The following is a 21,133-nucleotide window of genomic DNA, read 5'->3' on the forward strand; positions in this document are numbered from 1 at the left end:
ATGGCGTCGGGGGGTGGTGGCTGTAGCGCTTCGGGAAGACTCCCTCCGCCCTTCCCCGTCCTGGAGCCGGAGTCCGAGGGAGCGGTCGGGGGGTCAGAACCAGAGGCCGGGGACAGCGACACCGAGGGGGAGGATATTTTCACCGGCGCCTCGGAGGCCGTGAGTTCGCACCCTTCGGGGCAGGCGGGCGGGCGCCCCCAAAGGAAAGCGAGGCTAAGCGAGGGTTGGGGAGGCTGGGCAGAGTGGGCCCGGCGAGACCTAATTACGTTGGTGACAGTAGTCGTGGCTTGGGTTCTAGATGAGCACCGAGACGTAGGGCCCGGCTTCCCCGCCTCTGGGCGGACGGTGAGGAGTTAGGGATGTGGTGGCTTCTCAGCTGAGGTCCCTGACAGCGAAGAGCCGCCGAGGCGGGCATTTGGCCCTGCCTTGCGGCCCCACGGACTCACGGGGCTGGTTTGCTGGTGGTTTCCTGCCGGGCTGATTTAATAGATCAAGATAAGGGGGTGGGGTGCAGACTTTCCTTTACCTCGCCTTACTGTTCCAAGGATGAATAATGTTATCTGGAGTTGGCCAGGATAGTGACCTGCTCACACATCCTTTCGTTAGCTCCATCCTTACCGGTGATTACTAAAGGCCCTTTCTGGATCTTAGTCTAGGAGAATTAAGTTGACTCCTTTGATCTCTAGGAAAATCCTGCCAGATGTCGGTTGAAAAAAAGGTCCTGCCAGATAAACCACTACGTAGATCGAAAACTTTGTCCCTTTTTTTTGTGCCTAACTACCTCAGTGGGAGCAAATCTGTAAATGAGAGGAGGAAATGGTGTTTCCCATAGTAATATCCGGGTTTCTTATAAGAGTTAGGTATTGGAAAAAACTCATCTTTATATGTGGAATGTGGAAATCAGTAATCATTTCTGGAACCAATGGAGATGTTTTTGGGCTGTTTTATAAGAATACTGACTCATACCACTTGATACAGTTAGTTCCAGGTTGAAAACTTCTTCAGTGCTAGGAGTGAATTTATGTATCTTTCTATCTTGGTTAATGCTTAGCTTCATAGTAGCTACTCAGTATATGAGTGACTAAATAAAACAGCTTTAAATTCTTTATGCAAGCATGTGTCTGAAAAAATTGGAGGCTTCTCTCATTTGAGTCAGAAAAAGGTTAAGTTTCTTGGCAATGTCTTCTGTGATAATCATTAGATTTTTCCGTTACTGTATTTAGGAATTAAGTCCATAATCCCAGCTCAAAAAGTATTTGCTTATGCTTATATAACAGCTCAGACTGTCAAATGAAGTCTCTGTTATTCTGAGAAATAACTCTTGCTGCTAATTTAGTTCTGTATCCCATTTAAAACAAACCTGTCTATTCCTTTAGTAATTCCCTCATAAGCCATGCAGAACAGCGACTGTTGATAACTGCTGAGATGGTAGATAGTCAGACTGAACATCTGAAAACAGAGACTCTGGCTCTGAAAGCAATTGGTCACATTGGTAAATGATGATTTATTTTTCAAAAAGGACCCTGGAAGGATGAGTTGTTATTTTCTAAAGTTCTCTAAGTAAGTTCAAGAGGTTGTGATTTGATTGGTCTCACCAGATTACTTCCCAGAGGCATCCACACTTGTCTCCTAAGATAGTGAAAATACTTTGACTAATTTCCATCTAAGGGAAGGAGGAGGGGGTCAGAATGAACTTGTTCTACCACAGAAAGCCAAATTATTTTTATTTAGATTTTGATCCAGGAAAATTGAGTTGCTGAGGGAACTAAAATGCCACCTGTAAGCCATTTTTTAGCAGCCTGTCCTAATGTTAATCTTCAGAAAGCCAAGACCCCAAGATTCCTCACTAGTTAGGCTGTGAATTTTTTGTTAAATAGTCAATACAAATTATATTACAATAAATGCTTTAGTTGTGAGCCAGTGTGAGAAGATGGATTGCAGTGCTTCTGTATCTTAAGGAACAAGATTGAAGAATAAAGTAATAAAGAAAGTGGGCTTTGAAGCCTGGTTTAAATCCAGGCTCTGTTACTTGCTGGCTTAACCTTGGGCAGGGTACTCATTTACTCTGTACAGTTTCCTCACCTGTAAAATGTGAATAGTAATAGTATTTACCTCCACCATTATTGTGAGGATTAAATTAGAATACCTGTAAAACACGTAGAACAGTTGAGCATTTTGTAAACTAGAATTACTCGAAGAATCAAAAAACCCACAAAATCTAATAATGAATTAGAAAAGTTAAACTAATTAATCTTAAAAATGGTTAATATAATTTATCAAAATCAAACTGGTAATAAGATTGATTTGATTAAAAGCCATCAAAGTAGGCACTTAATGACTTCAGTAGCATCCTACTGATTTAAGTTTATCTTCATACTGGGTTTTGTTGCATGTTGGAGGCAAAGAGAGGAGCATTAAAGAATTGAGAAGCAGAGGCATATAAAATTTAAAACTCATTTTTGGTATGCATGTAATTTCCTGGACATTGGTGTAACAGCTGCTGCTGTTAATCATCCCATCTGCTCTCTTTTAGAGCCCTAGAGGCTTTGTTAATATGGTAATAAAAATATGATTTGATTTCTAATGGAAAGAGCAGCCCCTGATATGCATTTTAGGATCTACAAACTAATTATTGGAATGGGATAGACTGGAGTTAAAAGGATTATTAAAACAAATCTGAAATCATTGCCTTAAGCCTGAAAACCAGCTTGTGGAAGTTCTGGTTCTTAAGAATACTCAAGACCTTATCTTCTTTATGCCTCTTACTTTGTGGACCTATGAATAAAAAGGTCTAAAATTTTAAATATATTATCGAATCTTTGATTGGACCTGAATCCAGATATGTATCTATTTAGTTAAAACTTTCTTAGTTCTAGGATAGGATTCATTTTTCCCTTAGTAAAAAGAGAGACTAAATTAGAGCCCCTTTTCGGTTCTTCTAATTCTTAAAATTGTTATATTAAAAAGACTAGGGCTTCCCTGGTGGCGCAGTGGTTGAGAGTCCGCCTGCCGATGCAGGGGACACGGGTTCGTGCCCCGGTCTGGGAAGATCCCACATGCCGCGGAGCGGCTGGGCCCGTGAGCCACGGCCGCTGAGCCTGCGCGTCCGGAGCCTGTGCTCCGCAACGGGAGAGGCCACAACAGTGAGAGGCCCTTGTACCTCAAAAAAAAAAAAAAGACTAAATAGCATACATGTTTTTGCATCTCATTTGACCTCACTGGTCTTATTTGCATACTTCTAAACCGGAAAGGTAAAATTGAAGCAAGTTCTTTATCTGCCTTCCCAGAAGCTCTTATATGCCCATCTCTTTTTAGCAGTATGCCAGGACCACCATTAGATTTGTCCTCTGAATAAAAGAGGAGAACTGTGGTGGCCTTTTCCATGCTGAGAAAAAGGAGGGAAACATAGATTAATGATATCCTTTGTTCAGGTTTTGGCCAAATCTGGTAACTTCTTCATTTGATGATACATTATACCAATTAGATTTTTTTTTCTCACCACTCATATTCTTAAATTGAAACCCTCGTAATTAGAGAAATGGCTAGAAAAAAAGAATAGGATAAGGACAAAATAGCAGGGGACTTGAAAATGAAAAGTCATATATTGAAAGAATTGTCTTTGGCTAATCAAGACTTATTTACATATTTCCACTGGTGTTCAAAGAACAATATCACTAGCCTTTATTGGTAGTCAAAAGTCAAGGATAGCAATTGGCTTCTGATTGACAGTGTTTTATGGACTATAGGGAATTATATAAACATAAGTTACATATTAACATTTAGACAGAAAAGGACATGGTATTTTTAGAATCCAGTCCTACATTTATGATCAATATAACATGTATCCTGAGGGGGAAACAAATCAGCTTTTTAAAAATTGTGGTATAAAACACACGACAAAATTTATCATCATAACCATTTTAAATTGTACAGTTCAGTAGTACTAAGTATACTCACATTTGTGTGAAACAGATCTCCTGCATTAAATAACAACTCCCCTTATCCCCCTCCCCTGGGCCCCTGGTAGCCACCATTCTACTTTCTGTTTCTATGAATTTGACTGCTTTAGATAACCTCATAAAGTGGACTCATACAGTATTTGTCTTTTTTGTGACTGGTTTATTTCACTTAGCACAGTATCCTCAAGATGCATCCATGTTGTAGCATGTATCATAATTTCCTTCCTTTTTAAGGCTGAATAATATTCCATCAAATGTATAGACCACATTTCGTTTATCCATACATATCCTTCAGTGGACATTTGGGTTACTTCTGCCTTTTGGCTCTATGAGTAGTGCTGCTATGGGTATGCAAATACCTCTTTGAGACCCTGCTTTCAATTCTTTTGGATATATACTCGGAAGTGGGATTGCTGGATCATAAGGTAGTTCTATTTCTAAGTTTTTGAGGAACCTCCATACTGTTTTCCATAGCAGTTGCACCATTTTACAATGTTATCTCAGCTCTTTTTTAAGACCAGTTTATTTCCTTTTGAGTGCTTATAGGATAACTTTTTTAGATCTGGATATAAGTTGGTAATTTCATTAAAAGCTCTTAAGGAAATTGATAGTTTAACTGGCTAAGATTTTAATTCTCTGTTCTGCAAAATGCATGGTGGCTATTCCCAAAGGTATAACATGTCCTCAGTAAGTTTCTTGATACTGTCCTTTCTCTGTTCCTAATCAGACTTCTTTTTTTTTTTTTAAATAAATTTATTTATTTATTTATTTATTTATGGCTGTGTTAGGTCTTCATTGCTGCACACGGGCTTTCTCTAGTTGCGGCAAGCGGGGGCTACTCTTTGTTGTGGTGCGCAGGCTTCTCATTGCGGTGGCTTCTCTTGTTGTGGAGCATGGGCTCTAAGCATGCGGGCTTCAGTAGTTGTGGTGCGCAGGCTCAGTAGTTGTGGCTCGCAGGCTCAGTAGTTGTGGCACACGGGCTTAGCTGCTCCGCGGCAAGTGGGATCTTCCTGGACCAGGGCTTGAACCCGTGTCCCCTGCCTTGGCAGGCAGATTCTTAACCACTGCACCACCAGGGAAGTCCCCTAATCAGACTTCTTAGAGTTAATCTATACAACAGTATTTTTAAACAGATTTAATACTTAGTTTCTTTAGTTAATGGTATAGTCATTTACAATTAATATTAGTAAATAGTCATGGGTAACTGTCCATCTAGTTTGTAGTATTTTCTGTAGGCATATTGTCTCAAGCACTTGTTTTTGGAGCTAACATCACATCAAGTGGTCAGATCTGATCAAAAGATCAGAAGTTGAAATTACACATTTTTCACACAGGTCTGATACAGATGTTCTTGGAAAAGTCAGTAACTGGTGTTTTGTCTAAAGATTCATTTTAATGCTCAGCTCAAATTGTAAACTTCTAATAAGTTTAGATTTTCCTGAAGTACATAGACTCATTGGTTTCTTGATCATAGACTTATACTAGCAGTTAACCTAGCTTTCAAGGTTATGGAGGAGAAGCTAACAAAAGTAGTTACAAAACACTTTTGGAGAAAGGGGCATGAGAGAAGACTTTTAAAGATGACTAATAAGAACCCAACTTAAAATGTATTTAAAATAAGAGTTGGGGGTGCTTCCCTGTGGCACAGTGGTTAAGAATCCGCCTGCCAATGCAGGGGACATGGGTTCGAGCCCTGGTCCGGGAAGATCCCATGTGCTGCGGGGCAACTAAGCCCATGCACCACAACTACTGAGCCTGTGCTCTAGAGCCCTCGAGCCACAACTATTGAGCCCACGTGCCACAACTACTGAAACCCGCGTGCCTAGAGCCCATGCACCACAACGAAGAGTAGCCCCCACTCACTGCAACTAGAGAAAACCCGCACGCAGCAACGAAGACCCAACTCAGCCAAAATAAAAAATAAATAAATAAATAAAAATGAAATAAAATTAGAGTTTGGGGCTTATGAGAGAAGCAACTAAGGTTGTGATCCGACTTCCAGGTTCTGTAGGGAGTTGCTGCCCCTTTACTTACTCAGATGTCAGTGTAACTCTAATGACTTGGCCACTTGCGATTCATTTGGCTGGGAGAAGGGAGAGGAAAAAGAACACTCTAATTTCTTTCCCTTGGTCCTCAAAGCTTCTCAGCACTCTTCAGTAACTGCTGTCATAAATAAATCATGAGTAGTTGATAGTTACTAGAGCAAGTAGCCATAAGTATCTCATCTCCAGGAAAAGCCTGTTGCTCAACTTTGTCTGGCTTATTCTTTTGCTTAGTCAAATGGACAGCTGGGGCTTCGTTTTGCTTTCAGAGCAGATTTGAACTGGGTTTGTTCTGCTTTTTCAATTTAGAAGCTAATGCACCATTAGTACTCTGATCCTTCTTCAGTTCCAGGCCCTTCCAAGTTATATTAGTTTGAGACCCCAAAAATTTGGTATGGAAGTTACACCAGAGGATTCAGTAGAATGTCTGTAGCTAAATTTTGGTAGATCATGGATGGCCTTTCACTTTGAGGTCTCTACTGCACTTGCTCATGGTTTTCCTTTACTAGCTCAGTGGTCAGTTTCAGGCTCATTTTCCCCACCCTTCTAGCTCCCCCTTTTCCATTTTCATTAGTCCTAGAGGAACTAGCTCAGAGGTTCTCTACCTTTTTTGTGTCATGGACCCATTAGCAGTCCAGGGAAGTCTGTGGACCCATTCTCAGAATAATGTTCTTAAATGTATAAAATATATAATATTACAAAGGAAACCAATTGTACTAAAATGTAATTATCAAAACATTAGAACAATTTTATGTTATATGCTTTTTTTTTAATGCTTTAAATAATATCTAGGGATAGGTCTAATAACTTCCGTGATTTTTAAATTGAGATGAGCATAAATGATATTTTAAGGCCTGTAATAACTGTAATATCAAATAAAAATATCTAATTTTTATTAGCTATGTCTCAGGTACTGCTACTACTCATGGTTTGTTGCCTGTCTTTATAATTGAAGAAAATGCTGAATTTCAGTTAGAGGTTAGTGAAAGGTAAATTGTAATTTTATTCCCATTTAAATTCATAGGCCCAATTCTCAATTCTGTGGCTCATGGACCCCACATAAGAATCCCTACTTTAACTCCTTACATTATGAGAGGGGGTAATACTGTGAAATTATTTAGGTTAGTTAGATATTCACCCAGTTTGTAGAGTAAGATGTACCAAATCCAGGGGACACTTAATGTCCATTTTCCTAAGCACAGAAACTTTTAGTGCATTTGTGCCATTTTTGAAACATGGTGTGGGAGAGGAGTCACTGCCTGCGGTAGGCGGAATGACTTCCCCCTCCAGCATGTCCACTCCTATTCCTGGAGCCTGTGAGGGTCTTAAGTTACAAAGCAAAGGGTAAATTTGAAGTTGGGATTAAGGTTGCTAATCAGCTGACCTTAAAGTAGGGAAATTATCCTGGATGATCTGAGTAGGCCCAGTGTAACCACAAGGATCCTTTAAAAATGGAAGAGACAGAGTCACTACCTTCAGAAGAAAGGCACAGAGAGATGTAACATTGTTGGCTTTGAAGATGGAGGAAGTGGGCCATGAGCCAAGGAATGTAGGCAGCTTCTAGAAGCTAGAAAGAGCAAGGAAACATTCTCCCCTAGAACCTCCAGAAAGGAATGCAGCCGTGATGATACCTTGATTTTAGCTCAGGGAGACCTGTATTGACTTCTACAGAACTATAAATGAATAAATTTCCATTGTTTAATCTGTTAAATTTGTGATAATTTGTCACAGCCATGATAGAAAACTAATACACTGCCCCACTTAGCTCATTTCTCCCCAGAAGTAAAGGTGGCAAAAGGAGCAGTATTTCATGCCAAGGTCTTCCAGTGTAAGTTTTTTTTTTTGGGCTGCGTTGGGTCTTTGTTGCTGTGCGCGGGCTTTCTCTGGTTGCGGCGAGCCGGGGCTACTCCGTTGCAGTGCGCGGGCTTCTCATTGCGGTGGCTTTTCTTGTTGCGGAGCGTGGGCTGTAGGCGCGCGGGTTTCTGTAGCTGTGGCACACAGGTTTAGTTGCTCCGCGGCATGTGGGATCTTCCCAGGCCAGGGCTCAAACTCGTGTCCCCTGCATTGGCAGGCAGATTCTTAACCACTGCACCACCAGGGAAGCCTTACCAGGGTAATTTTTAAAGACTTCGTGACTGCCATTTTATCATCTGGGTATAACTTCTGGGGTTGACTTATTCCTAATTGTCCGTTCCTTGTCACACAATTCCGTAGCTCCATCTTGCCTTAACTAAATTATCCAAATTTTTCATCGGAAAATGAGTATGTACCCAGTTTTCCAGGAGCACTGTTACTTGAGCTTTTTATTTGGATTCATCCTCTAAATGCAATTGAGTATTTCAATTGTACTACCTTCTGAGGTCCCTTGAACATAATGCAAAGATTCTGCCTGGAGCAAAGAGCAATTGAGCAACATGAGGAAGAATCAAAACTGGTTAACCTAAACAGAAGATCCCCGGAGTCACAGCAGTACTTTTCAGTACTGAATGGCTGTGTCAGCTCTGGGGGACAGGAAGCCCACATCTGTCCTTCCCTGACCTAAGAAAATTTCATTAGTAGCCTGAGCCTCATGGTTTGAAGCCAGTAATTGGCAAGGAATACCCGTTTGCTCTTAACACAAGTGCTGTCTTGCTGGCATATCTTTCTAGTGACTCTCTGAGAATTAGGATTAGGCTGTCTGAGTGCTCCTGTAATTACAAACAGAAGCACAAGAACCCAGAGAATACTGTTCCTCTGAGCCCTTCCTTAGACAGCCAAAATGATTGAAGACACATCGACATATGGACCGGTGGTGAGCACTGAAGATGCAGTTGCCTATAGAATTCAGACTTAAAGAGGAATAAAAAGGAGAGAGCATCATATGTCATGGTCGTACGCTCTGACACTACAGATATAAAACAACTATATTTTTTATTTATTTATTTTTTTGCGGTATACGGGCCTCTCACTGTTGTGGCCTCTCCCATTGCGGAGCACAGGCTCTGGATGCGCAGGCTCAGCGGCCATGGCTCACGGGCTCAGCCGCTCCGCAGCATGTGGGATCTTCCTGGACCAGGGCACGAACCTGTGTCCCCTGCGTCGGCAGGTGGACTCTCAGCCACTGCGCCACCAGGGAAGCCCACAGCTATATTTTTTAAAAAGGAAAGGGAATGGGGATAACATTTGCAAAAAAATGTTTAACTGTTTTCAGTAACCATAGTAGTTGGTGATAGTATCAGCATTGTTATCCTGAGACTGTAATGTGGGATAAATCAAGTGAATACTTACGAGACAGTCTAATCCTATCATCCACTGTGTTCTTGAGAATCAGAATTCTTATATGAAAGAAAGGAGACTTGAAATTTGTAGTCTTGATATTTGAATGGAAAATGTCAGTATGAACACATGAAACATTTTAAAAACAAATGTGTGTATCTATATCTATCTACTGAAAAGCTCTAGAAACACCGATGAACCCAGGTACCTCTGAATACCCCTAGTGATCAGATCGTGGTCTTGAAATACTATTTCAAGAAACCAGGGCTTCTTGTTCTCGTAGAACAGGCTGATTTCAGGTGTGAGGTAGGAAACGTACAAAAAGAGCCTGGACAATCTTGTCATTACAGATAACAAGGAAGCTGTCAAAGACTACAGGGTCACGTCAAAAATACTAAGTCAACCCCAGGCTTCCTTGGTGGCATAGTGGTTGAGAGTCTGCCTGCCGATGCAGGGGACGCGGGTTTGTGCCCCAGTCCGGGAAGATCCCACATGCCGCGGAGCGGCTAGGCCCGTGAGCCATGGCCGCTGAGCCTGCACGTCCAGAGCCTGTGCTTCGCAACGGGAGAGGCCACAACAGTGAGAGGCCTGCATACCGCAAAAAAAAGACAAAAAAACCCACTCAGAGCCAACTTGAAGAGGTTCCCACTGGCCAAAGATGGAATGATTTGAGCTTAAGTAATGATAATAATGACCATGAATTGCAACACATAAAATATATATGAATTGTAAAACAGTATGGAAGTTTCTTAAAAAACTAAAAATGGAACTACCATATGACCCAGCACTTCTACCTGGGTGTATATCCATAAAACACTAATTTGAAAAGATAATGCACCCCAATGTTCGTAGCAGCATTATTTACCATTGCCAGGATATGCAAACAACCTAAGTGTCCATCAACAGATGAAGGGATTAAGATGTGGTAAAAAAATATATATATATATATATATATATATATACACACACACACACACACACAATGGAATACTACTCAGTCATAAAAAATGAAATTTTGTCATTTGCAACAATAGGAATGGACTTGGAGGGTATTATACTAAGTGAAATATGTCAGACAGAGAAAGATGAAAGACAAATACTGTATGATATCACTTATATGTGGAATCTGAAAAATACAACAAACTAGTGAATATAACAAAAAAGAAGCAGACTCACAGATATAGAGAACAAACTAGTGGTTACCAGTAGGGAGAGGGAAGGGAGAGGGGTAGTATAGGGATAGGGAATTAAGAGGTACAAGGTACTATGTATAAAATAAATTATAAGGATATATTGTATAACACAGGGAATATAGCCAATATTTTATAATAACTATAAATGGAGTATGACCTTTAAAAATTGTTTATCACTGTTCTGTACACCTGTAACTTATACAGTATTGTACATTAACTATACTTCAATAAAAAATAAATTTAAAAAATTTCATCACAGAAAATAGTTTTATCTATTGCCTAGAAAGTTAGCCCCCTTCAGAGTTTTGTGACTTACTATTAAGAGATTTTTAAAATATGGATTATAAAGCAAGCCTTATTTTTAGTATTGATTTTGTCACTCTGTAATCAGTGTGCCTCTGCCCCCAAAAATGTGTCCTTCCTAAAATTTAAACTGTTGCTTCAAAATTAGCTTTTTAATATAAATCATTCCTTAATACTGATGAAAATTAAGCTTTTAACCTTGGGCATGGCATATGAAATATGTTATGTTTTAATGCCAGGTGGCTATTTATTTTGATGAGAAGTAAGCTATTATTATAAACTCTAGTCTCATGGAAGACTTGTTTTCTATTAACAGTCCTGTATAAATGTTGGGTACCATGAACAGGGGTTCATTTCTTCTTATCCTTAAAAATAGCTCTGCTCAGCTTCTCTTGCATTTGATTTTAAGTAAAACTTGAGAATATGCCCCAAAGGACAACTGTGTGCTGGGTACTCTTCAGCCTAAAGAAATAGGCCAGTGCCAATCCAAATCAGTCAATTGAAAATAAATTTGCTAAGATCAAAAATAAAACAAAGAGAAAAGAGATAAAATTGGGGGCGTGGGTACTGTACAATATGCCAGAGAGAGAGTTAACATACTTATGTAAGAGAAGTGTACATCTAAGTAACGCTAACTTAGCATAAAAAATGGGCAAAGGACATCAAAACACATCACAGGGATTCAGATGGCCAGTAAACATGTGGGAACAAGACAACTTACAACTAGTTAACCTACAAAGATTTTTTAGAGAGAGGGAGAATGCTTAATGTTGCTATGGTGGTGTGGGGTGGGGGCCTGGGGGTGGATGCAAATTGTGATCTTTCTGGAAGGGAGCTTAGTAGAGCCTTTGAAAATTTCATTGAATAATTCTGCTTAAGAATCTATCTCAAGGAAATAATCAGATGTAGACTTATATATAGGGATAGACATCACCATATTTTTTGTGATGATAAAAATAAAAGCCTGGAAACTGTCTAAATGCCCATGATTAGGGAAATGACTATGTTGTAGTATACCCATATGATAGAGAGTTAAGTCACTAAAAGTGGGATTTTTGTACAACCTTAATGACATGAAAAAACTGCTCAGATGGCAAAGGGGGCAAAAACAGAATACAAAGTTTTATGTACATAGATTAATTTTATAAAAGAACTACTGAGGAAAAATTAGAATAGTAAATACAATAATCAGTCTAACTATGTTCAGCTTTCCTAGAACTCAGCCTTGAGTGGTTTTTGGAATGGAGTCCCAGAGTATATTTGAGGAGCAGTTTTCTATTCTCAAAGGTAGTTGTTACCTAGCTTACTAAGAGTGTACAAGCTTTTGTTTTCATCACAGTTCTAGTCAAGCAGTGTATGGTTTGGGCTTGAAGGGTATCTGGTAGAGGAAGAATGACAAGTAGTTGTGCTCTAGTTGTCACCACAGTATCCCATCCATCTGGATCTGTCTTTTCTGATTAGTATAGGGAAAGACAGACTGCTATTCTTTTGTTTTTTTGATTGAAGTATAGTTGATTTACAATGTTGTGTTCGTTTCTGGTGTATAGCAACTTGATTCAGTTATACGTGTGTGTGTGTGTGTGTGTGTGTGTCTGTGTTTGGTTATATATGTGTATATATTCTTTTTCATGTTCTTTTCCATTATGGTTTATTACAAGATATTGAATATAGTTCCCTGTGCTATATAGTAGGACCTTGTTTATCTATTTTATATATAGTAGTTTTTATCTGCTAATCCCAAACTCCTAATTTATCCCTTCCCCATCCCCTTTCCCCTTTGGTAACCTTAAGTTTGTTTTCTGTGTCTGTGAATCTGTTTCTGTTTTGTAAATAAGTTCATTTGTATCATATTTTAGATTCCACATGTAAGTGATATATTTGTCTTTTTCTGTCTAACTTCACTTAGTATGATAATCTCTAGGTGCGTGCAATATGGCTGAGTAGTATTCATTGTATATATATACCGCATCTGCTTTATCCATTCATCTAGCAGTGGACGTTTAGGTTGCTTCCATGTCTTGGCTATTGTAAATAGTGCCGCTGTGAACATTGGGGTGTGTGTATCTTTTCGAATTAGAGTTTTCTCTGTGTATATGCCCAGGAGTGGGATTGCTGGATCATATGGCAACTCTACTTTCAGTTTTTTAATGAACCTCAATACTGTTTTCCATAGTGGCTGCACCAATTTACATTCCCACCAACAGTGTAAGAGGGTTCCCTTTTCTCCACACCCTCTACAGCATTTGTTATTTGTAGACTTTTTAATGACGGCCCTTCTGATCCGTGTGAGGCAATACCTCATTGTAGTTTTGACTTGCATTTCTCTAATAATTAGCGATGTTGAGCGTCTTTTCACGTGCCTGTTGGTCATCTGTATGTCTTCTTTGGAGAAATGTTTATTTAGGTCTTCTGCCCATTCTTTGATTGGGTTGTTTGGTTTTTTGTTATTGAGTTGTATGAGCTATTTGTATATTTTGGAAATAAAGCCCTTGTCGGTCTCGTTTGCAAATATTTTCTCCCAAACAGACTGCTGTTCTAGCATTGCTCCAGAAAATTTTCTTAATCTTTAAACTTCCAAGTTTAGATGATAAAACAGAAATAGAAAGGTGGCTTTATTCATCTTCGTATCACAAGAATGGGTTCTTCTCGGTGTTGTTAAAAATGGGTAAATTCTAACCTGTTCTTTTCCTGTTGCTTTAGTCTCTCTGGTGAGCTACTAGTAAATTAAATTTATATATGTATATTCTTAATGTATCTGAGTTTTAATCTCTCTTAGATCTCCATCTAGAGGCGACTGGCATTAGTGGGAACTGAATTAAAAGACATCAGATGGCTTTTTATGAGATTCCCTATACTGTACAAGAGCACAAGAGCATGTATAGGATGGACGTGTGTAAGACGTGTAAGAAAGTAGTTGGCAAGTTAAGAGGCAAAAGGGAAGTGTAGGGTTTGGTTTTGCCCTATTATTTGTTGTCTGTGTCTCGGCAGTGATGTTTTTTTTTTTTTGGTTGTTTTTTAAGATTGTGGAAGCAGCTAGAAGACAGGATCACTGTCTCTAACAGAATTGGTAACATTTAAGCATATACAACTAAAAGCTCATTAAATTTTATTAGCGTAGAAAATTTCGTTGTTTGCTAGTATAAATCTACATATTGGTAACAGTTTCTTTCCCTGAGGGTGGCACCAGTACTGGGATGGAGCTGTTTGCATGACAGATTCAAAGTACCCAAAAAATCTGTCATTTCACTTTGTTCTGTTGGGTCAGAAAGGGCCTGTTTCCAAGGAACAAACACCCTCAGGTTTGTTAAGGAAATGTTTCATAAAAGATTCCTTAAGTCAGGTCTTTTAACTGATTTGGCCTTGGGGTCTGACTTCAAAACCCTCTAATATGACACCATGGCTTTTGAAGTCAGATTCTCAGCTTTCTGTTCGTTTTCTACACAATCCAGCTTTGTTCACTCTGGTACCGGTCTGGGGCCTCACCCCACACTGGCTTGCGGCTGATCACTGAGCTTTTGATAAAGGTCATGGACTGACTGTATTTTCACCATGTGCCCATAGGCTAAGCATGGTTGGTTTTTCTTCTGCTAGCCTGACACGAGTCTGGTTGAAAATTGTGTCTCTATAAGTTAAGGATGAAAAGATAAGTTATATTTACAAACAACATTAAAGTGTCATACCTTCCTTTGCCTGTCAGGAGGGTCGGTAATATCCACATAACTGGGCTTCAGTGAATGGTTCAGCCAAGGCCACAAAATAAGTCAGGATCAGAGCTTGATTTATGGTCTCTAGTGTGGTGTCCTGGACACTAGAATGTGCCCTGTCAGCATTTGAAAGAATAAAGGTCATCAACTGAGGAGAAATGCATTTGGACAGGTTCTTTTGAAAATTATCTTTGTATACACATACCCATGTTGGCATCATGTGCTTTGGGGTAGGGCATCTCAGCAGGGTTATAGTGTTAGAAATTAACCCTAAAATGTGTGAGTTTATTTTAGCTCTGTGATCACTCAGGCCACACTTACATCACTAATAATGATTTGCTGCTTATTAAACTGGCTGACTAGTGATCCTGTCTTCCCCTAAACACCTGAGGGAGCAACTGAGGGGTGCATCAGAAGTCACTTTCTAGGTTGGTTTGTTTTTTGGTGGTTTTTTTGGCCGTGTGGAGCAGCATGGGGGATCTTAGTTCCCTAACCAGGGATTGAACGTGTCCCCTGCAGTGGAAGTGCAGGGTCTTAACCACTGGACCGCCAGGGAAGTCCTCTAGGTTTGTTTTTTTTTTTTTTTTTTTTTTTTTTTTTTTTTTTTTTTTTTTTGTGGTATGCGGGCCTCTCACTGTTGTGGCCTCTCCCGTTGCGGAGCACAGGCTCCGGATGCGCAGGCTCAGCAGCCATGGCTCACGGGCCCAGCCGCTCCGCGGCATATGGGATCCTCCCAGACCGGGGCACGAACCCGTATCCCCTGCATCGGCAGGCGGACTCTCAACCACTGCGCCACCAGGGAGGCCCTAGGTTTGTTTTTAATGGTACAATTTTATTCAGAGTATTCAGAGTATTTCTTTGTTTTCAGAGTAAGCCGCAGTCTCCAAAGAGAATTGCTTCCCTCCTTCCCATCAACAGTGGCTCCAAAGAAAATGGGATCCATGAGGAACAAGACCAAGAGCCACAGGATCTCTTTGCAGGCAAGTATGGACTCAAAACTTAAGCTAGGAATCTTCTAAGTTGCTGAGTTAAAGTAAAAAGCTGTATATATATGAGAAACACAACTCTACGTAAGATACTATTGTGGAGGATTCCAAAACATAATAAAAGGCAGTACCTGCCATCACGATTCTTACAGGTTTAGGGAGTAAGACATAAACATACAGTTATTTAAGAATGTGATTTAGACAAATTGTTAAACAATAATATAAATGTGGCCAGAGGACTGATAGAAATATTAGGTCACGGGAGCTCAGAGGGGTCTGAGGTGAGACTAAAGCAGTGGTTTTAGACTTTTATGACCAAGACTCATAGTATGAAATACATTTTGTGTCATAATCCAAAATATTTATGCACTTGTATAAAGCTAAAAGTTTTATTAAATGACTTGCCTTTACTACCCTCCATACAATCTGAAATTTTCTGTTGTTTCTCTTTGTTTTAAATGCTGTTTGTAACCCACTGAATCACTGTCACAATTCCCCAGTGAACAACAACCTGCAGTTTGAAAAATACTAGTATAGAACAGAGTTTCTCAATCTTGGCACTATTAACATTTTGGGCCCAATAATTTTTTGTTGAGAGGGACTGCCCTGTTCTCAACAAAATGTGGTCCTTCCCCTGCACCACCCCCAAAGACATTCAAAGACATTTGGCAATGGTTGGAGACATTGTTGTTTGTCACACCTGGCAGTGCTGCCGGTATCTGCTGAGTAGAGGCCATGGATGCTGCTAAACACCCCACAGTACACAGACAGCCCCTCACCAAAAAGAATTATCCAGCCCAAAATATCAGTAGTGCCCTCATTGATAAGCTCTGCTCTAGAGTGATCTTGTAAGACTTCTTGGAAGAAGCAGGATTTATGTAGGAAAAAGAGAAAGGGTGTAAATGGTTAGGCAGGAAGTATATGGTGTGTTTGAGGGACAGTCAGTAAACTCAGTGGGCCAAAACAGGGGCTTCTTAGAGATGCCATGGAAGATAAGTCTGGAAAGGTTGTTTAGGAGGATTTTGGATAACAGTAATAATTAGAATTTGAATTTTCATCCTAATGCCAATTAAGAGCCATTGGTAGTTTTGAGTAAGGAAAGTGAGATGGGCAAAGTGAGGAAAGACTGACCTGGTAGAATTATTATATAAAATGGATTGCAGTGGACAAAGACTGGAGATGTCAGAAGGCAATCACAAATTAATTCAAGAATGAAATGGTAAAGACCAAAAATAAGGTAATGGAAATAGGAAAAGAAAGGTGAAAACTTTTCAAAAACTGAAATCAACAGAATCTGGTGTTGTGATTGGATATAACGGGTGTCCAAAAATAAGGATTGAAGACAGTCAAAAGTTTCAAGCCCAAGGATTAGGAAGAAAATGGTACCATTTTGAGAACTACATTCTACAGAAGAAACTAGCTTTGAGTTGGAAGGTGGGGAGAGTGAGTTTGGGTTTTAGATATTTTAAATTTTAAATGTGGGGATCAACTTCCTAGAGGTGGTAATTGAAACTGCCATGTGAATGAGACCCTCAAAGGAGAGAATGATAAGGAAGGGAAGAGATGAGAGGGTGGACTTGGGAAGGGAAGATCTTGGGAGGACTCTCACATTTGAACTCAGTGCAAAATTAATACGTGACAAGGGAAGAAGAGGTTAGAAGAAGGAATATAAAGATTTCAAATATTTTCCAATTCCTTTCCTCTCTGAAACTTAAGTGCCCACTGTTCATTCTGCTAATGTTTACATTTTGGATAAAATTTCTGGAGGAGAAATGCAAATAATGAATCATCTAGTTATATGGCAGACTGCAAAGAAGGTTTTTCTATCTTTGGGAACTTAACATTTATATGATTTGCCCTTTAAGAAGACCTGAAATCTTGGTGTGACTGAGTTACCCCCATGGTTGGGTTTTATATATGAACATGTAGAAGATCTTTATTAGGGACATATTTATTGCTGATGAAGGTTCTGATTTACTTCATTCCCCAACTGTTTTCATAAGCAGCCAATGACTGCCTCATTACTAAGAAAGGAACATAAGATATCTATAGAAAGGAATGCCTACAGTGATACATTTAGTTTAGGACTCGAGTAGTTTCTCAGATATTTCAGTTATTGACTGTGGAAATTTAAATGTTCTGATACTTTCTACATGATTAGGTTAGTGATGGTCAGAATCTCTGTGATGGAGTCCAGTGGCTCTTCCATTACTCTTATCAAGAGTACAAAGAAAAAAGCATTTTTTTTTTTTTTTTTTGTGGTACGCGGGCCTCTCACTGTTGTGGCCTCTCCCATTGCGGAGCACAGGCTCCGGATGCGCAGGCTCAGCAGCCATGGCTCACGGGCCGAGCCGCTCCGCGGCATATGGGATCCTCCCAGACCGGGGCACGAACCCGTATCCCCTGCATCGGCAGGCGGACTCTCAACCACTGCGCCACCAGGGAGGCCCAGAAAAAAGCATTTTTGATGTAAGTTTTGTCACATTTGTCACAGGACTCTCAATAAAAAATGCACAGCTCTTCAAAAGGCTTTTAGTAGCACTCTAATAAGCCAAAGGTTTAAATGTTTAAATTCCTGTTTCGTTTTCAATCACATTTATTGGATTGGATAACTTAATTATTTATGTGGTGCCTGCATGATATGAATTTCTTAAACATACTTTAGCTGGTTGCTTGCTTCAAAGAATCCTATCACCCTAGCATGTTCATTATGCATACTTTTTGTGTGGTTTGTACTCCTACAGTAGGGCCAGATTATATTACCACCTCTCTTTTTCTGATGAGGAAAAGAATCCTGATAGGATTTCGACAGTCTGGCAACCTTGTTTATAGACATGATTAACTTTTAATGGTAATAACATTGATCTAGGACCTGGTTATGCCTTATAGACCCCTCTGTCTGGTTTCATTTTAGCTCCAAATGAAAGTCTAGAAAAGAAAAAGAAACAGTTATCTTTGAATTCCCTAAGGCTAGAATTGAATACTTACTGATCAGGCCAAACCCTAATGGATATTTATATTTTTCTTTATTAAAAAGAAAAAAAAATCTCAGTTATTTAGGCTTTGAACTTCTAGCTCCATTGCTCCAAGTTGAGAGTGCATTCTTATTATTTGCCTAAGAAATTGTAATGCCTAAAAATGGTACATAATGCTCTTTTAAAAGTCCCCTCCCTAGCACACTTAGGGAATGGGTTGTTCTGTTCAGCTGAGATTTTCCTAGACAAAGACAGCTCTTTAGCACTTTTTTTTTTAACTATTTTGATTAGAAAGATTTTCAGATATTGCAATATTTTTTTATCCCCCTTGGACAGCATATATTAAACATAATTTAATCTTTGCAAGATGATCTAAAACTGTAATTGTGAACATTCTTAAACTGTGGTAAAACAACAGTGTCATCCTCAGATGTGGCAAACAGTACTTTTCCCCCAGTGTTACTGCATTTGTATCTTAGGTCCATTTTTTCTAGCTTACAGTTTTTCTGACTCTTCTTTCATTATAAAATATCAACTATTTTTAGATGCCACAGTGGAGCTATCCCTGGACAGCACACAAAATAATCAGAAGAAGGTGCCAGCCAAAACACTCATTTCTCTTCCTCCACAGGAGGCCACAAATTCTTCTAAGCCCCAGCCAAGCTATGAGGAGGTGAGAATTTGTGCTGTTGGTCTTCTTTTAGATGTTTAGGACTGTGCTACCAGTCTGAAGTTCAGTTGAGTTTGAACCTTGATATAACATGTATGACTCTTGAAGAAGACTCTTATGGTTAATGGACAGCCAAAATCCAATAAAGAACTCTTTCCTGGGCAGAGTATCTGTTACCCAGAAGATGGCACAGAGGCTTTCAATGGTCATTAATGATACTTAGTGTCCGAAGCTCCCATATTCAAGAGTATAGTGTCTCCTCATTCCCTCCTTAGCCTGACAGAGGCAAGTCTTCCAAAACCTAGTGATTATTTGTTATGATCAAAATAATGTTTTAAGAGAATAGATGTAACAAAGACCTTCGCGCAAGCTCCGACTTAAAGTAGTGGAAGTTGCTTCATCAAGATTGTTGGGAATGGACAGAGCTGAACACTGATGTGTAGAAGGATATATCTATATCTAATATATGTTATTATACTGATGTAATGTTAATGCAGAGTAAAATTAATATAGCCTTTTTTGGGGTATCTCACGATTTGTCTTCTCTTTAAAAGCTAGAGGAAGAAGAACAGGAAGACCAATTTGACTTGACAGTTGGTATAACTGATCCTGAGAAGATAGGTAAGTGTACTTGGGACTCCCTGTGATGTTAGGATATGGCTGTGGAAAGCACAGTTAGCTAATTCCTTAATGGTTACCTCCAGAGCTGAACTAGCTAGTGTGAAATACTTCATCATTATCTTTCCTATGAAACTATGCCCCTTGCTATGCTTTCAAGGCCAGAAACAGCAGTTACCAGTACTTATTTAGGCCTTTTCTGGCTTAAGAAAGAAAAATTAGAAAATCAAATATTATTCGAATCCCTTTTTAAAAACCCAAAATGGGCTTCTCCCACAGAGTTGTTGACACCATTTTATTCCCTCTTGAGATCATAAATTCCATTTAAGCACCCTAAAAATACATGTTTTAAAATCTTGGGATGCTGGATTTATTTTTCCTTCAAGAAATTTGTATTTCTTGTTACATATCTTTTTACTATGTACTCTTGATATTCTAATAAAGTGGGGAAGTCTGCATCTCTCTTTCACAGGTAAAGATTAAAGAACCCAGGTTGAATTTTGATCAAATTGAAATTAGATTTTCAAAAAGTACAATACTTAACTTTGACCAGAATGTGGATTTTTAGGATAGCCTTCCTGTGTCCCAAGCTTGTGAGACCTTTTAGTGAGCGGAGAGCAATAGGCCTCGACTTCCCTTGTTCCAGGTATAGTCCCTAAGAGAAGAGGCTGCACAGAGCTTTTTCCTCCTATTAAGTAGGGGTGATATTTGTATGGTTAAGAGGAAAAATGTGATTTCCAACCCTTTGTCTATTCTGAACTAGGAACAAGAATTTTAAAAATCTAATTAGACTTTATGCCAAAATGGTTTGTCGTTAAACTGTAGAGTTTTACTTTTCCTAGACTGGCGCACTGGTAGGATATTTATGAGCATCTTATACAATTCCCTCATCCACCAGTAGAGGAAATTGAGAACCAATAAATGAAATGTAGCCTTCCTGTCAGGTCACAATGTATGGCCCGTGGTAGAACCTGGACCAGAATTTTGGATTACATGTTTAGGATTCTCTCTTGCCTCTCTAATACTTATGAATATTCTATATGCACATTGATTTTAGGCTAGTTATTATCTGCTTTAAATCCTTGGTAGAGGGCTTCCCTGGTGGCGCAGTGGTTGAGAGTCTGCCTGCAGATGCAGGGGACACAGGTTCGTGCCCCGGTCCGGGAAGATCCCACATGTCACGGAGCGGCTGGGCCCGTGAGCCATGGCCGCTGGACCTGTGTGTCCAGAGCCTGTGCTCCGCAACGGGAGAGGCCACAACGGTGAGAGGCCCGCGTACTGCAAAAAAAAAAAAAAAAAAAAAATCCTTGGTAGAATAAAATAAATTATTAGTAAATAAAACTAATTTAAAAGTCACAATATTTGTACCAGGAGAGGGAGGGAGTGTGTTAGTTTCCTAGGACTTCTGTAACAAAGTACCACAAACAG

The 21,133-nt window shown here is 39.6% G+C and overlaps 1 protein-coding gene across 2 annotated transcripts in view; it reads left to right on the forward strand.

Annotated features, from left to right (window-relative positions):
• SNX1 (sorting nexin 1) overlaps window positions 1-21,133 on the forward strand; it is a gene marked incomplete at its 5' end in the record, with an annotated part of 36,726 nt that continues 15,593 nt past the window's right edge. Inside the window, 4 exons of one of the 2 annotated variants that reach the window (XM_079698893.1) lie at window positions 1-159; window positions 15,325-15,436; window positions 18,963-19,090; window positions 19,642-19,708. In XM_079698893.1, coding sequence (XP_079555019.1) covers window positions 1-159; window positions 15,325-15,436; window positions 18,963-19,090; window positions 19,642-19,708 — 466 coding nt within the window. The remainder of the gene's footprint in view (window positions 160-15,324; window positions 15,437-18,962; window positions 19,091-19,641; window positions 19,709-21,133) is intronic. The other variant, XM_079698894.1, reaches the window with a different exon arrangement.

Source organism: Hyperoodon ampullatus (assembly GCF_949752795.1).
Source record: "Hyperoodon ampullatus genome assembly, chromosome: 3".
In the NCBI taxonomy this organism is placed as follows: Eukaryota; Metazoa; Chordata; class Mammalia; order Artiodactyla; family Ziphiidae; genus Hyperoodon; species Hyperoodon ampullatus.